The sequence below is a fragment of the Eubalaena glacialis genome, chromosome 7 (assembly GCF_028564815.1).
Source record: "Eubalaena glacialis isolate mEubGla1 chromosome 7, mEubGla1.1.hap2.+ XY, whole genome shotgun sequence".
Taxonomy (NCBI): Eukaryota; Metazoa; Chordata; class Mammalia; order Artiodactyla; family Balaenidae; genus Eubalaena; species Eubalaena glacialis.
In genome coordinates this window covers 60,943,549-60,962,024 of record NC_083722.1, presented here as the reverse complement: position 1 = coordinate 60,962,024, position 18,476 = coordinate 60,943,549, and the positions used below count along the sequence as shown (strand labels likewise).

Here is an 18,476-nt window from a genome sequence, read left to right as displayed (position 1 = left end):
CATCCTCATTAAGATACAGAATGTTCCCATTACATCAGAAGTGTGTTCCCACCTCCTCAAAGGCAACCATGGTATTGTTTTCACCACAGATTAGTTCTGCCCCTTTGTGAACTTCATATAAAAATGGAATCATACAGGGACTTCCCTGGCGCTTCCACTGCAGGGGGAGCGGGTTCCATCCCTGGTCAGGGTGTGGCCAAAAAAAAAAAAAAAGAGAGAGAAAAAGGAAATCATACAGTATGAACTCTTTTACTAAAGCTTCTTTCACTCATCATATTTTTGAGATTCATCCACATTATTGAGTGCATCAGTATTTCCTTCCTCTTATTGATGAAGAGTATTCTATTGCATAAACATGACACCGTTTGTTTTTCTGTTCGTCGGTTGATGACATTTGGGTTGCTTCCAGTTTTTAATTATTGTGAATAAAGCTGCTATGAAATTTCGGTATAAATCTTTTTGTGCACATATGTTTTCATTTCTTTTGGATATACACCCAGGAGTGGAATTCTGTGTCTTCGAGGAGGTGTATTTTAACTTTATATGAAACAGCCAAACAGTTCTCTAAAGCAGTTGTACCAAATAAACCTTTAGAGCATGCTATCTCCCCAAATTAGGACAGGGCAGGACAGGTCTGAATAAAGACAAACTTTAAAATTTCATTAGGATTCAGTAGTAATATCCAATTGACTATTCTAAAAGCGATAGTAGGCACAGCTCCTGAAGGAATCAATGCGCAGCTCCTGCAGGTGCCTTCTGCCCCCTCCCCTCCATTCTCAGCAATAATCAGGCTTTCAAAGGTCCCCTCCAGCCCAGACATGTGAATTCTCACTCCTCAGGTTACCAGCTAGCTGTTGCAAGATGAATAGTTAAGTAAATTAATTTACACTCACATGTGAATGATTGTCAGGCCTTTTAGGGAAGGGGAGTCTCGCTATTCCGTGCGTTTCACTCCTCAGAGTGAGGTTGGCAAATTAGAGCTTTCTTTTTCGTAAAAATGTTCTTCCTCTACAGAAGGACGCCAGCTGCAAAGTCAAGAGGCAGAGTACAGAGTTAGGCATCAATTTTTTCACGGTCCTCCCGGGGCGGGGGTGTGTGGGGTGGGTTGGCCTCTCAGACTGCGTCACCCTTTCGCAGAGGGTCCCCAGGCAGGCGGGGGTTCCCTGCAGCGGGCTCTCCGCTCTCCCCGCCTCCACGCGCCCTTCCCCACTGCCCTGGAGGCGCCCAGGGAGCTCGCCGTTCGTTCGGCGCAGCCTCTTTTGGCACCGAGGCCTCCAGGTGCCCAGCACGAAGGCGGAGCCCGGCTACAGCCGCCTCCCCGGCGCCGAGTACTGGACCCCCTGGGAGTTCGGGGCCCCAGCGCTGCGGATCTGGCATCCGAAGCCTTCCTGGCTCCCCGCACTCCTCCCTGTCTGCGCGCCGGGCGCGAAGCCTGCGACGCGCGAACAGACCACAGCACGCGGAGCCGAGTGGCGTGCGCAGCGCAGTGGCGCGGACACCCCCGATTGCCGCGCAGCGAGAGTCCGCGCTCCAGCCACCCGCCCATGGACGCCCGGACCATGGCTGCCAAGGGACCCGGCTCCCGCACCCGGCTCTGGGCGGCGGCGTTGCTCCTGCTCGGCCTGCCGGGGCTCTCCGTGCGGGCGGAGGGTGAGTGTCCGGGGAGTGCCCGCGAGGCGGCGGGCCGGGGTGGCGCGTGGGTTCTCGGTGGGGAAAGTGAAGCTCGCCGGGGCTGCCCCCTCAGACGAGCCCGGAACACGACCAGCCTGGGAGGAAACAAGGAGCGCAGCTGTCCTGCGACCCCGCCTCCCTCTTGCAGCTCACCGAGTCCCCGCGCGCCCAAATGCCCCCACAGGGCCCCTGAACCACTCCTTAATGCACAAGAGAAAGCCTGTGCTTTGGTCCGGCAGGCCCGCCTCTATCTTTCCAAGATCTCCTTGAAAGGTCTTTAAAATGAAATCACGTCTAGGGTGCCCTGGAACCTCCTCTGCAGAGACATAATTTCCCACGTCTATTAAATGTTCTCCGAATGGCAAGGCCAGTGATTACAAGACTCCCTTGGCGTTTTGGCTTGGTCCGGGAAGATCTGAAAGATGAGTGGAAATCAGCTAGGCAAAAGAGAGAGGAGAGGGTCTTGGGGAGAGGAAATAGCACGTGCAAAGGTCCTGTGAGTCGCAGGGGAAATGGGATAAATGATAGAGTGGCTGGAGCGGAAAGTTCAAGGTGAGGCTCTCCTTCGACAAGAAGCTAGAGAGGGCTTCCCTGGTGGCGCAGTGGTTAAGAATCAGCCTGCCAATGCAGGGCACAAGGGTTCGAGCCCTGGTCTGGGAAGATCCCACATGTCGCGGAGCAACAAAGCCCGTATGCCACAGCTACTGAGCCTGCGTTCTAGAGCCCGCAGGCCACAACTACTGAAGCCCGTGTGCCTAGAGCCCAGTGCTCTGCGACAAAGAGAAGCCACCGCAATGAGAAGCCCGCGCACCACAACGAAGAGTAGCCCAGTAGCCCCCGCTCGTAGCAACTAGAGAAAGCCCACGCACAGCAACGAAGACCCAACACAGCCAAATATAAATAAATGAAATAAATACACTTAAAATATAATAAAAATAAAAAACATTTTTAAAAAGCTAGAGGAAATAGGTAAGGACCAGATTTTTGTGGGTTCTGAGAACTGACCCATCTTTTTGTTTGTTTTTTCAACCTGAATTCAGCTTTCAATACTTCCCTAAACTTAGCAGGATCACAGCCTTAGATCAGTTCAGTTTCAAAAAGCTAATTCAGCTGTGTTTTGATTTTGGAACAAAACTCTGTTGACTCGGTGAAGAAGGATCTAAAAGAAAAGAAGCTAGCATGTTCTCACATCCATGAGGGGTTACTAGTATATCCAAGCTTGGGACAAATTAGATTGATGAAGGAGAAAAACCCTCAGCTGATTTAGGATGCTTTGTATATTTTAAAATGTCATCGCTATTTAGCAAACAATATTGGGTGCAGAGAGAACATTTGACAAAAAGAAGCATGGTGGTTAGGGAAAGGAGAAAGCAAGGGAAAAAACTCCAGATAGTATCTTAGAATTTTGGGTTCTCTTTGTCCTAAGTGCCAGCTTGTAGAACTCTTTGCTCCTAATTAAGGATGACTGTCTTATTTCTCCATATGCTCAGAGAGAGTGTTAGAGGGGGAAACACTGTTAACTTTAAAGGCTCCTAGTCATCACTGTTAATTTTTGAGATAAAATTCATGTAAAATTTACCATTTTAAAATGCATGATCCAAGTGTTTTCAGTACAGTCATCAACCATCACCACTCTCTCATTTCTGAAAATTTTCATCACCCAAAAAGAAATCCCATACCTATTAGCAGCCAATCCACTGTTAATTTTTTTTTTTTAATTTTTATTCATTTATTTATTTTTTGGTTGCATTGGGTCTTCGTTGCTGCGCGAGGGCTTTCTCTAGTTGAGGCTAGCGGGGGCTACTTCGTCGTTGAGGTGCACAGGCTTCTCATTGCAGTGGCTTCTCTTTATCGCGGAGCACTGGGCTCTAGGCGTGCGGGCTTCAGTAGTTGTGGCACTCAGGCTCAGTAGTTATGGCTCCTTGTGGCTCGCAGACTCTAGAGCGCGGGCTCAGTAGTTGTGGCTCACGGGCTTAGTTACTCCGTGGCATGTGGGATCTTCCCGGACCACGGCTCGAACCCGTGTCCCCTACATTGGCAGGCAGATTCTTAACCACTGCACCACCAGGGAAGTCCCTGTTAATTCTTTACTGTAGTACTTTTTAGCCTGACATTGAGTCATGAAAATTAAGCTGATTTTAAAGAATGCAAGTAGAATAAATTGGAGCTAGTATTAACCTTTGAACAATGTATACTGTTGTACCAATTTTAATTCCTTTTAAAGAAATATCTCTGCAACCCATGAGACTTTAGAGTTTCACCCCATTATAACTGCTTAAGTGGAATGACAGATGGATATGGATCAATATTTTGTGCCTATCTGGCTTGATGTGGGTCATAGAAAATTTAAGACAGAAATATCATTGGATAAGGAGAAAGTAACAACTGCACCAGGCATATTTTCTTGTTAACACTTGCCAGAAATGCCTCCGTTTCTCCCTTCTTCTTTCCTTCTCCCTTCTTCCGCAATGGAGAACTATAGGTAAATTTGCTTTCAAGAAACTCCATTTGCTGAGCTCCAACTTTTATAATAGAGCCATTGAAGAATTAGAACCTATTTATGAAAGGATTCTTTTCTTTACTAAATACATGCTTAACTACCACCACTTTTCACATTTAGGTATTTATGTTCTACAGTGATGGAAGGAGGAAGAAGAAATGTGCAGCTAAACTGATGTGTTAAGACAATTTGAAGAGAGAGAATTTGGAGTTATTAAAAATTCCATAGACTTATTCAAAAATAAGTCAAACTCAAATGAAAAACATTTACTTTTACATTGGACTAATTAGATGTGTATCTTATACACAAAAGAGACCTGCTACTGTAATTTTAAAACACTTTTGAAACAGAAAAATCTTCGCATTAACTGAATGCAAATTAACTGTGTTTGGGTAAAGACTGCAGGAAAAGATTCATTAATTCAACAGATAATTTGAGTGTCTACCATATGCTAGGTACTGTCCTTGCTGTTGAGGATAGAACGGTGAGGAGAAACAGGTCCTTGCTATCAGGGAGCTTAAAATCCAATGGGGGAGAGAGTCAATAAGCAAATAGTTATATGAATGAAATATGAACTTGCGATTTTGATAAGTGATAAGATTAAAGGACGGAGGTATTATGAGGGCATATATTAGGAGATTTTTGACTTGGCGTAGGAGGATCTGAAAGATAAGTAAGAATTAACTAAGCACAGGGGGGAAGAAAGAGGATCTGGATAGAGAATAACATGTACAGAGAAACTATGAATGGCAGAGAAAGTGGGACATGTGTTAAGAAACAGAGTGGCTGGAGCCCAGAGTCCAAGGTAGAAGTAGTCTGAGATGATGCTGGGGAAATTGATATGGGGCCAAGTTTTGTTTTAATCCAAAAAAGAGAGACTGATCAGGTTTGCATTTTGAGAAGCTCACCCTGAGAGTAGGAAGAATGGATGGCACCAGGGCAAGACTGGATGTGGAGAGACCATGTAGGGTGCTATTTCCCTTGTCCAGGTGAGAGAGGGTGGGGGTGGAGAGGAGGATGGGGTGAATGGAAAGGGTCTGGACTGAAGAGAAAAATGTGAGTCATCCATGTCAAGATGGCCTTTGAAACCATGTGTGTAAATGGAATCCTAGGGAAAAGTTTTACAATGAGAAGAGATGACCTACTTAATTTCTCCACAGATTTTTGTCACTTAAGTAAAAATGTTTTACTGCAACCTTGCTGAACTGTTCTAGTACTTTTTTTAGTGGATTTCTTAGGATTTTCTATATGCAAGATCACGTCATTTGCAAATATAGTTTTACTTCTTTCCAATCTGGATGCCTTTTGTTTCATCTTCTTGCCTAATTGCCTTGGAGAGAACTGCCAGTACAATGTTGAATAGAAGTGGCAAGAGCAGACATCCTTGATCTGAGGGGAAGGTATTCAGTCTTTCACCACCAAGTGTGACGTTAGCTATGGGATTTTTGTAGATGCTCTTTATCAGGTTGAAGATATTCCCCTCCCTTCTTAGTTTGTTGAATGTTTTTTTTTATCATGAAAGGGTACTGAATTTTGTCAAGTGCCTTTCTGCATCTATTGAGATGATCATGTAGTTTTTGTTCTTTATTCTATTGATAAGTTGTATTATATTAATTGATTTTGGGATATAAACCAACCTTGTATTCCTGGGATAGATCCCACTTGGTCATGGTATATAATTTTTTTTTTATGCTGCTGGATTTAGTTTGCTAGTATTTTTGTTGAGGACTTTTGTGTCTATATTTATAAGAGATAATGGCCTGTAGTTTTCTTTTCTTGCAGTGTCTTTTGTCTGGTTTTGGCATTAGGGCAATGGTGGCCTCATAGAAAAAGCTGGGAGGTGTTGTTCCCTCCTGTTCTATTTTTCAGATGAGTTTATAGAGAATTGATATCAAGTTCTTTTTAGCTATTTGGTAGAATTCATCAGTGAAGCCATCTGAACGTGTACTTTTCTTTGTGGGTAATTTTAAATTACTAATTCAATCTCTTTACTTGTTAAAGATCTATTCAGATTTTCTATTTCTTCTTGAGTCAATTTCAGTAGTTTGTGTCTTTTTAGGAATTTTTCCATTTCATATGAGTTACCTAATTTTTGGCATACAGTTGTTTTGGTTTTTTTGGGGTTTTTTTTGGCCATGCCATGCAGCATGTGGGATCCTAGTTCGCCAACCAGGGATGGAACCTGAGTCCCCTGCACTGGAAGCACGGCGTCCCAACCACTGGACCGCCAGGGAAGTCTGGCATACAGTTGCTTATAGTAGTCCTTTATAATCTTTGTATTTCCATAAGGTTGGAGTAATAACTGCCCTCTCATTCCTGTTTGAGTAATTCAAGTCTTCTTTCTTTTTTTTTCTTGGTCATTTTAGCTAAACGTTTGTCAATTTTGTTGACCTTTCCAAAAACCAACTCTTGGTTTAACTGATTTTCTTTATTGTTTTTCCTTTTCTATTTCATTAAATTTTTGCTTTAATTCTTATTATTTCCTTCTTCTGCTTGCTTTGGGTTTAGTTTGCTCTTCTTTTCCAGTGTTTTCCAATAGGTTAGGATTTTTTTTTTTTAACATTTTACTGGAGTATAATTGCTTTACAATGGTGTGTTAGTTTCTGCTTTATAACAAAGTGAATCAGTTATACATATACATATAACCCCATATCTCTTCCCTCTTGCATCTCCCTCCCTCCCACCCTTCTAGCTGGTCACAAAGCACCGAGCTGATCTCCCTGTGCTATGCGGCTGCTTCCCACTAGCTATCTATTTTACATTTGGTAGTGTGTATATGTTCATGCCACTCTCTCACTTCGTCCCAGCTTACCCTTCCCTCTCCCCGTGTCCTCAAGTCCATTCTCTAGTAGGTCTGCGTCTTTATTCCCATCTTGCCCCTAGGTTCTTCATGACCTCTTTTTTTTTTTTTTTTTTTCCCTTAGATTCCATATATATGTGTTAGCATATGGTATTTGTTTTTCTCTTTCTGACTTACTTCACTCTGTATGACAGACTCTAGGTCCATCCACCTCACTACAAATAACTCAATTTCGTTTCTTTTTATGGCTGAGTAATATTCCATTGTATATATGTGCCACATCTTCTTTATCCATTCATCTGTCGATGGACACTTAGGTTGCTTCCATGTCCTGGCTATTGTAAAGAGAGCTACAATGAACATTGTGGTACATGACTCTTTTTGAATTATGGTTTTCTCAGGGTATATGCCCAGTAGTGGGATTGCTGGGTCGTATGGTAGTTCTATTTTTAGTTTTTTAAGGAACCTCCATACTGTTCTCCATAGTGGCTGTATCAATTTACATTCCCACTAACAGTGTATGAGGGTTCCCTTTTCTCCACACCCTCTCCAGCATTTATTGTTTGTAGATTTTTTTTAATAAATTTTTATTTATTTATTTTTTTGGCTGTGTTGGGTCTTCGTTTCTGTGCGAGAGCTTTCTCTAGTTGTGGCGAGCGGGGGCCACTGTTCATCGCTGTGCATGGGCCTCTCACTGTTGCGGCCTCTCTTGTTGTGGAGCACTGGCTCCAGACGCGCAGGCTCAGTAGTTGTGGCTCACAGGCCTAGTTGCTCCATGGCATGTGGGATCTTCCCAGACCAGGGCATGAACCCGTGTCCCCTGCATTGGCAGGCAGACTCTGAACCACTGCGCCACCAGGGAAGCCCTGTTTGTAGATTTTTTGATGATGGCCATTCTGACGGGTGTGATAGGATTTTTATTTGAGATAATTTTTCTTATTTTAATGTGGGCATTTATAAATTCCCCTCTATGCAGTGCATTAACTGCATCCCATAAGGTTTAGCATGTTTTGCCTTCATTCATCTCAAAATATTTTCTAATTTTGTGATTTCTCCTTGTCTCATCAGTTATTTAGAAGTGCTTTGTTTCATTTCTATTTATTTATGAATTTCCCAATTTATTTATGTTATTAATTTCTAATTCTACCCCATAGTAATTAGAGAACATACTTTGTACAATTATAATCCTTTTAAATTTATTATGGCTTATTTTATTGCCTAGCATATGGTCTACCCCGAAGAATGTTCCATGCGCACTTGAGAAGAATGTGTATTCTGCTGCTGTTGGGTGCCATTTTATATAATCAATGTTCACTTTTATTTAACCGTGTATTGATTTTTTCCCCCTTTCCATTCCATCTTGCCTCTCAAATAATTTTCTTTCTGCCTGAAATACTTCTTTTACTATTTCCTACAAGGAGGATCTGCTGGTGGCAAACCACCTTGATTTTGGCTTATCTGAAAAAATACATTTGTTTCATCTTCGTTCTTTGAAATATATTTTCAGCGAGTATAGAATTCTAAATTTGCAGCTATTTTTTGCTAGTAATTGTATTCTTGCTTCCATTGCTATTGTTTTAGAAGACAGCAGTCAAACTGCTGCTACTTTGAAAGTATTCTGTCCCTTCTCTCTAACTGCTTTGACAATATTTTCTTTGTCTTTACCATTTTGCAGCATCACTGGTATATATATACTTATATTTTCCATATTGGGATTTGTTGTTGGACTTATTCAATCTATGTATTGGAATATTCATCAGTTCTATAAAATTCACAGGCATTTTGTCTTCAGATATCACTTCCACCTCATTTTTTTCTCTCCTCTCTGGGAATTCTGATTGAAGTGTATGTTAATCCTTATTCTTGGGACTTCCCTGGTGGCACAGTGGTTAAGAATCCACCTGCCAATGCAGGGGACACGGGTTCGAGCCCTGTCTGGGAAGATCCCATATGCTGCAGAGCAACTAAGCCCATGCGCCACACTACTGAGCCTGTGCTCTAGAGCCCATGAGCCTCAAGTGCTGAGCCCACATGCCACAACTACTGAAACCTGTGCGCCTAGAGCCCGTGCTCCACAACAAGAGAAGCTACTGCAATGAGAAGCCCATGCACTGCAACAAAGAGTAGCCCCCGCTCGCCACAACTAGAGAAAGCCCACACGCAGCAACAAAGACCCAACGTGGCCAATAATTAATTAATTAATTTTTAAAAAATCCTTATTCTTTCCTTCATGTCTCTTTATTATCTTAATATTTTCCATCTTTTCTTGTTTCTTTACTACATTTTGGATGATGTCTTCTCATTTCTTTCTTTTTTATATTTATTTATTTATTTGGTTGCACTGGGTCTTAGTTGCGGCAAGTGGGCTCCTTAGTTGCAGCTCGCCAGCTTCTTAGTTGCAGCAGGTGGGCTCCTTAGTTGTGGCACGCGGGCTCCTTAGTTGCAGCTCACAAGTTGTGGCTTGCCAGCTCCTTAGTTGCAGCACACAGGCTCCTTAGTTGTGGCATGTGAACTCTTAGTTGCGGCATGCACGTGGGATCTAGTTCCCTGACCAGTGAGCGAACCCAGGCCCCCTGCATAGAGAGCATGGAGCCTTAACCACTGCACCACCAGGGAAGTCCCTTTCTGCTTTTTCAAGGTTAAGTTCTGTGTTTAAATGTGTCTGATACGCAGCCAAAATCATTTATTGCATTTTAAATTTATCATTGTATTTTTAATTTCTAGAAGTCCTATTTTGTGCTTTTTCAGATCAGCTAAGCACTTTTTATCATTTCCTATTCTTTGCAGATATTTTCAAACTTGTCTTTTATTTCTTTAAATACAGTAATCATCACTGTTCTATAATCTGTGCCTGTTAATACCAGTATTGGACTTATCTTTAGGTCAGTTTCTGCTACATGTGGTATCTGTTGCTTCTCACTCATGGTGCATGGCCTTTGAATAAGTATTTGTATGGGATTTCCTGAAGCATAAAATGAAGGGTTTTTTTTTTCTCCAGAGAGGAGTTAGTTACAATTTTTCCTATCAGGCATCTGGATAAATGTCAGTCTTAGGCCACTTTAAGCTAAATCCATGGCTTGAAGTGTCTTAGACATAAATTTTTGTTAGGACTACAATTCCAAATGAGGATTAGCACTTGGCCTCCTAGCACCAAGACAGCTCATCCAACAGTTCTTGAGAATGAGGGGAGGGGATATTTTTTATCCTTGTTCCCTCTTATCTTGAGACTTTAACCCTTCAGACTCTCAGATTCATGTGTGCATGTGACAGTGGTAGAGTGGGGAGGAGAGGGCTATCAGATTCCCTACATCATGTGAGCTCTGGGCTTTCACTTTTATCTCTCTTGCACAGGGGCTTGGCCATCAAAATCTCTGTTTAATTTCATAGCATTTTTTTCCAGATAGGCAAATGCTATTAATACAAAAGTGTCTTGGGGTGCATGCTTACTTCTCCAGGTAGGACCATCAAGTATAGTTGTTCAGGTCGTGTAGTGCACATTGGCACCATATCTGAGGGAGCGCCAGTCACTACAGATATGTTTATTGTGAAAAGTTTTTGCATTTTTTTATTATAGCTTTTGGTTCCAAAGCTGGAGAGATTACTGTATTTGTTGTAATAATTTTGCAGTAGATGACAGTTAAGTCTCTTATTCTAATAAAATCAATTTATTATGATAATTTTGCTGACAGATGGAAGTGAAGTATGCCATTTTAAGTGGGTTTCTTCTCCCCTGCCTTTATTTTAAGCTTGACAGGGTCACCCAAGGCACTGCTTCGTCCTTCCGCGAGGCTCCTGGGGACCCCAGCGCTCCCTCCTGCACCATGGTTTTCTTGCCTAAAGCTGTCCTTTGCTTTCAGACTCAGCTTCCACCTCTGCCTGAGTTCACATCCTATTCCACCCATCTGTCGCACATTTTTCGAGGCCTGCTACCTGCCCATAGATTGATGTGGTGCAGGCAGCCAGGGTGCACCCGACGTGGCTGCTGCCGCCTTGTCCAGTGGGGAGAAATGCAGCGCACTCATTGTAGGAAGGACCTGAAAATGTCCTGAGACAATGGGACAGAGAAGGGAAGCAACCTGCTGTCTGTGGTCACCCCAGGGCTGGGGCAGCAGAGGAAGGCAGAGCTGAGGCTGAATCAGGGTCTTGGACACCAAGTGACCCAACCCAAGGGAACCTAGGACGCTGAGCCTTGGCACTTGGTGTTTGTAAAACATCTTTTTATTTACTTATTTTTATTTAATTTTTTATTTTTATACAATTTTAAAGGTTACCTTCAATTTACAGGTATTACAAAATATTGGCTATATTCCCTGCATTATACAATATATCCTTGAGCCTATCTTACACTCAATAGTTTGTACCTCCCACTCCCCAACCCCCATATTGCCCCTCCCCCTTTCTCTCCCCCCACTAGTAACCACTAGTGTGTTCTTTATATCTGCGAGTCTGCTTCTTTGTTGTTACATTCACTAGTTTTTGTACTTTTTAGATTCCATGTATAAGTGATATCCATTCTCTGTCTGGCTTATTTCACCTAGCACAGTGCCCTCCCAAGTCTATCCATGTTGCTGCAAATGGCAAAATTTTGTGCTTTTTTTATGGCTGAGTAGTATTCCATTGTATATATATGTATACCATATCTTCTTTATCCATTCATCTGTTGATGGACACTGAGGATGTTTCCATGTCTTGGCAATTCTAAATAATGCTGCTAAACATCTTTTTAAAAGGAAGATTTGAAGGGCTTATCCAGATAAACATGCCAGAACAGGCAGTTAAATTTTTTTTAAGTTAAGAGGTAAAAATAGATTAAAACACCAGTGTAACGGTCATCACAGTCCAGGGACGAATGCAATGGGGTAGTTGCTGCACTTAGATCTTTAGGCAAGTGGGAAACTACAGTTCTGATGGGCATCTGCCAGAGGGTGAGTTTGCTGAGACTAAATTCCCATGGATCCTAGAGTCAGCCTGTGTCCGTGCTTGTCCTCACACAGGGAAGCTCTTTGTGCTGGAGTCTCAGAATGGCTCTCAGGGCCTGGAACTAGAGGCCGCTCGACTTTCCTGCAAGAGCAGAGGCGCTCACCTGGTGTCTGCGGATGAGCTGCGGAGGGTGGTGCAGGACTGTGCCGTCTCCATGTGCACCACGGGCTGGCTGGCGGACGGCAGCCTGGGGTAAGTCAGGCCAGCTGGGGGCGCTCTCCTGCCAACTCACCCCGCCTTGCCATCAGGGCTGATACGGGGCTCAATAGAGGTGCCAGGATAGACAGAGTGCAATGGGCTGTGGCTTCCAGTATATTCTTGTTTTGAGTTAAATATAAAAACAAAATGTTAAACAAAATATAAAAACAAAAATGTTAATAAAAACATTTTTCTGGAGTTCTGTCACAGTTTTTTCCTCTTTACTTTGTTATTCTGAATTTCCTTTTAAGTTACAAAAGAAAAAAATGCTTGTAAAAATTTCAAAGAATACAGATATATATAAAGTGCAAAGTGAGTTTCTCTCTTCTTCCCCACCTCAGAGGTAATGACTCTTAACTATTTGATATATATTCTTTATCTCTTTTTGTCTGTGAATATTCATCTGCATCCATGGGAAGAGGAAGATGGTATGGAGGTTTTAAAATATAACCATGAGGGACTTCCCTGGCGGTCCAGTGGTTAAGACTCCGCGCTTCCACTGCAGGGGGCACGGGTTCAATCCCTGGTCGGGGAACTAAGATCCCGCGTGTCCTGTGGCGCGGCAAAATAAATAAAAGTTCAGAGTCATGAGATCAATTTAAAAAAATGATAAATTTAAATAAATTTTAAAAAATAAAATAAAATATGGCCACAAATTCTTTCACATTACTCCCATTGAGAAGTGGGGTTTATGTCCTCTCCCTGTGAATCAGGGACAGCATAGTACTGCCTCGACCAGTAGAATACAGCAGGAGTGATACTGTGTGACTTCTGAGGGTAGGTCGGAAAAACCCATGGTCAGATTTCTGGGGACACTTACTTTTGAGATGCTACCTAAGAAGTCCTAGGAAGCCCAGGCCACATGGAAATGCCTTATGTATGTACTCTCACCAATAGCCCCAACTGATGTCCCAGCCAATAGCCAGCATTAACTACCAGAAATGTGAGTGCAGATGCCTCCAGGTGATTCTAGCCCCCAGCTATTGAGTTAGCCAGCCTGTGAGTCTTTCCAGCTCAGCCTTAGACATTATAGAGCAGAGACAAGCCTTTCCCATTGTGCCCCATCTGAATTCCTGACCCATGGAATCCTTGTGGAGAAGCAATTCTGTGGCCAGCTAGGAGAAAACATCCCATTAGTGCTGTTAACTACTCCATTAGTCATAAACAGAGAAGGCAGGAGCCATTCCACGTTTTCCTTCATGCCACAGGAATGTGAAAGAACAAATGGCCTCCAAAAACTACTTTGCTTGATAATGACCCAGAAGGTGTCTGGCTGGGAGATGGCCATAGAAAACACATGCAACCATGCTGATTCACATCTCCAAAGGTGCCACATGTGAAGCAGCAATTGAATAAAGAGAACAACTGAGGTTACTTCCAAAGCTTTTCAGTGAATCTGGAATTGTGGCTCTCTCTGCTTTATATTTCACATCCAAGTTCCTAAGTAGACAAAATATGTCCCGTGTATGCATGTTTCCATAACATAGTCAAGTATGGATATTTTTCATAACTCTGTCAGTATCATTATATCAGATAACCAGGGTATTCTAAAGAGTCTAAAGAGCCAGCTTGGAGCCAGGCTTAGGTCTCCCAGGCATTACAAATTGAAACTGAGTCACTGGAAAGGTTTATCCTCTCTGGGTTTCCTGTAAGGTGTTAAGACATGTTAGTGGATCTCTAACTTGCTTAGATGCTATTTTGTTGTTGTTGTTGGCCGCACCGCACAGCTTATGGGATCTTAGTTCCCTGACCAGGGATGGAACCCCAGCCCTCGGTAGTTAGAGCATGGAGTCCTAACCACTGAACGACCAGGGAATTCCCTTAGATGCTATTTCTTTAAAGTAAACACACTTACTTGATATATTTACTACATGACATATTAAAATAGTTTTCCATGTTAATGTTTCTGGAACCAAGAAGTATCTGACCATTAGTATGTACATTTCACCATGCATCTTTCCTGCACAGCCATCTCCCCTCCCCACCAAAAACTAATTATTAAATGCATGGTGCATCTTGCAATTGATGGCATAGTAGCCATATAGATCTGATCTGTATCTCCATGAATTTATATTCAGTATATACATATATCTAGAAGATGGAGATCTAGAATGGTGAATCTAGAATTTGGGGCTATTTGTCTCCTGGGAGCTTTTACAGATTTCATAAAGCATGTCTGAAAAGCTGAGAAGCGACTTAGATGGCCTCATAGGACTAGGAGAACAGAGCTTTGAATTCAGGTTTTATGTATGTGGGGGCCAAGGGAATCCTTTTGCTTAGGGTTGGAACACTGAAGGGCTGTACCCTAGGAGTCACAGTAAACTGGAACAAGTACACAGGCCCTCAAAGGAGCTGCAGCATAGCTTCGAATCCTCTGAAGCCATGAGTTTGGATTGAGATGATACTAGAGTTCCAGTGTTCCAGATAGGTAGCAGAACTGATTTTAAAAATCTTCTCCGGAGGAAAATAACATCATCCTAGACAATTTATTTCCACAAACTATTTTAGCAAATATAGGATTTGTCAAGCAAAATAAAATAACCAGTCACGTGAGGAGACAAGGCAACAAGATAAAAATAGCCAACAGAAACTCTAGATGTTAACACTGGTAGATGCAAACTGTAAAAGAACTCTTTAAAATGTTCAAAGTTACAAAAGACAAAAAGGAGAATTTTGGCAGAAGACTGAAAAGTATAAAAATAACCAAATGAAAACTCTAGAAATGAAAAATACAGTAGCTGAAATTAAGAACTTAATGGATGGATCTAACAGCTGATTTTAATAGTCAAAGAGAAAATTAATGAACTGGAAGGTATTTCAGAGGAAGATGTCCAGAATAAAGAACAGAAGAAGAAAGGATGAAAATATAGAAGAAAGAGTACAAGGCAAAGAAGATGCATGTAATTGGAATTCCAAAAGGAGAAGAGAAAGAAGACGAAGCAAAAGCAATATGGGACTTAGCCACAACTGTGGAAAAACATCCACACACAGATTCAAGAAGCCCTACAAAGCCCAAGTAGGATACATAAAATAATTTCACGACTTGGAACAACATGGTAAAACTGGTAAAAATCAAATATGAAGAAAAACTATTAAAAGCAATAATAAGAAAAAGAAAGAGTACCTTCAAAGGAGCAACAATAAACTGACAGTGAAAGCCCCAAGACCACTGAATGAGGCCTTCAAAGTGCTGAAAGGAAATTACTGCCAACCTAGAATTCTATACCCAGTGAAAATATCTTCCAAGAATAAAGGTAAAATAAAGAATTTTCAGACAGACAAAAGGTGAGAGAATTCATCATACATGATCTGCACTAAAAAAAAAAAACACTGAAGGGTGTTCTTCAGGCAGGAGGAAAATAATTGCAGGTGGACGGCCGGAGATGCAAAAAGGGATGAGTGGAAAAAGTAAATATGGGGGTGAATTGGAATTATGTACAGATGGTCCCTGACTTACAGTGGTTCAACTTACAATTTTTTTTAACTTTATGATGGTGCAAAAACATTATGCATTCAACAGAAACTGTTCTTCAAATTGTGAATTTTGATCTCTTCCCAAGCTAGTGATATACTGTCTGATACTCTCTCATGATGCTGGGCAGTGGAAGTAAGCTGCAGCCCCCAGTCAGCCATGTGATCATGAAAGTAAACAACTGATAAACTTATAACCATTCTGTACCAAGACAACCATTCTGCTTTTTCACTTTCAGTACAGCATTCAATAAATTACATGAGATGTTCAATGCTTTATTGTAAAATAGACTTTGTGTTAGATGATTTTACTCAACTGTAGGCTAAAGTAAGTGTTTTGAGCACATTTAAGGTAGGCTAGGCTAAGCTCTGATGTTCAGTAGGTTTTGTGTGTTATATGCATTTTTGACTTACCATATTTTCAACTTACAATGAGCTTTTGGAGATATAACCCTGCTGTAAGCTGAGGAAGATCTATAATTATATAAAGCAGTAACAGTAATACTAAACACTAAAAAATGGTATATCAGTCAGGAAGTGTTTTAAGTATGTTAATACATAGTATTTTAAATTGGGTTGTTGGGAAAGAGAGTAAAAGTAACATTAAATTTTAATAAGTCAAGGAAGCGTGTTATAACCTCTGTGGTAACCACTAAAATAATAGTAAAACAACATATAACTTCCAAACCAATACAGAAGAAAACGAGATTGCCAAAAAGGAATTCAAACAATCAAAATACGAGAAAAAGAGAGGAAGAAAGGAAGAAGAATGGGCAGAACTAATAGAAATATGGCAGATTTAAATTCAAAGAGATCTGTTACTAAATTAAGCAGATGTGATGCTCTGATTAGACAACAAGGACCGTCAGGTGGATTTTTTAAAGTTCTACTATTTGCTGTTTACAAAAGATATCCTTAAATAAATCATGGGGCAAAAATAAATTATAATGGAAATTCACATATATGTAGAAATGAATGATATTAAAATATAACATACTCAAACTCACGGGATGCCACTAGTGCTATACCTGGAGGAAAATGTAAAGCGTTAAATGCTTGTGTTAGAAAAGGAAAGAGGCTGAAGGTTCATGAACCAATGATCCATCTTAAGAAATATGAAAATAACAGCAAAACAAACCCCCCAAAAAGAAGAGAACTAATAAAGAGAAGAGAATTTTATGAAATAAAAACCAAGCATATACTAGAAGAGATCAACAATGTATTGCCTCTGAATCTTGAATTGATATATGTGACCTCAACTCAAGCACCACCTATAACTTCCTGCTTTTAGACTTCTGGGGAGAGTATTGATATTTTATCATATTGATACTTTCAGCCAAAACTCCTGAATCAGGAAAATCTCTGCTGATTCAGCGCTGACAGAAGAAAAGAATTCTTTCCCAGTTTTGGTTAGTTCTCCTAACCCAGTGTCTTCTTTGTCTGTTTTAGGACAACCATGTGTAGCAAGGGGAGTGGTGAACAGCAAATCATGAGAGCTGTCGATGTGAGAATTGAAAGCAACCCGGTTCCTGGTGGCGCATACAATGCCCTGTGTATTAAGGATGAAGGTCAGTGCCAGAGCCTTTGTAAAGGTTTTGGAGGGTGTGCTCGTGGGCGTTGACCTCTTAGGTTGTGTTCTATAGAAACTGACCTTAAGATGAGGATTCACTGAACATCATGAATCAGGAAGACTTCCAAAGAAAAGCCAACAGGGCAGTGGGGAAGTGGACAGGGAAAGGAAGGGGGAAGGCAATGGTGCAGCACTAAGCAAAGTCCACAGTGGCTGTGAGGTGGGGGGGGGTAACTTTGGCTCAATCCTGCAGGGAATCTCTGGAGACAGTGACCACAGGTCACCACGGGTTTCCTGATCAGGGGTGAGAGAACAGGGGTATTGATACCACTGAACTTGTCAGTCATTGTCTAAGGGCTGCTTCAGGGAGATATAAATTCCCAGACTCTTCTGGTTTTCAGTGTACTCAGACAAAGAGTTACGATAGCTGAGTTACCCTCCAACAAAGATGCACAGATGCCCACCCAGAGCCCCTGTGCATGGGAATGGTAAAGGGATCTAGGAAACATGGGCAGACCCCTGACAGCATGTGCTGCAGCTGCTGATACCACTTACCCTTTGGTCTGTCTTCATGGTGGAAATTTTTCTAAAAAGAAAAAAAATCCTTTTTTCCCGAAAGGAAATTTATAGGATTTAGGAAACTGCTCCTAGAAAGAAAAATTCAACTTCCTTCTGGGAAATCAGCTGAGTGGTGAGGAGAAAACCATAAAGGAGTCTCCAGGGCAGCATTTCATGTGCACTGGAAAAAGTACACCTTCATTATCAGAAATACATGCTGCTGAAAGGGAATGTCCGTGCAAATGGCGAGAAAGCGAGCTGCTTACTCATCAGTCATAGAAATCAGCACAGGTACTGCCAGGCTGCACAGTGGTCCCATCTGGGAAGTTTTAAGAACTACTGATACCTGGGTGCCAGCCCTAGAGATTCGGATATAAATGTTCTGGACACTGGGGTTTCTTAAAGGTGCTCAGTGACTATAACATGTAGCCCAGTTTGAGAATTAGTTCTCTAATGCAGAGTTTCCCAAAGCTCTCTGATGATGAGAAATACCAGATGAACTTATTAGAAATGCAAACCCTCAGGCTGCATCCCAGAGGCACCAAATCCCAATCTCCAGGGAAGGGGTCAGAGGAGTTGGTAAATCAAAGAGCCACAGTGAACCCTACCACGCTGGCTGGTGCTTGTTAGATGTTTATTGGCGGTAGGCTTCTCTGCTGCCATGGCATCTCCCTCCAGGAAGGGTTCTACATTTGCTGATTGCAGTCAAGCAACTGAAAGATGTGGCC

The 18,476-nt window shown here is 41.9% G+C and overlaps 1 protein-coding gene across 1 annotated transcript in view; it reads left to right on the top strand.

The window, feature by feature from the left end:
- The first annotated feature begins 1,408 nt into the window (after positions 1 to 1,408).
- Positions 1,409 to 18,476, top strand: part of SUSD5 (sushi domain containing 5) — a 52,768-nt gene continuing 35,700 nt past the window's right edge. The window contains exons 1-3 of the mRNA XM_061195241.1: positions 1,409 to 1,650; positions 11,966 to 12,143; positions 17,070 to 17,188. Of these exons, the coding sequence (XP_061051224.1) occupies positions 1,545 to 1,650; positions 11,966 to 12,143; positions 17,070 to 17,188 (403 nt within the window). The 5' untranslated portion in view covers positions 1,409 to 1,544. The remainder of the gene's footprint in view (positions 1,651 to 11,965; positions 12,144 to 17,069; positions 17,189 to 18,476) is intronic.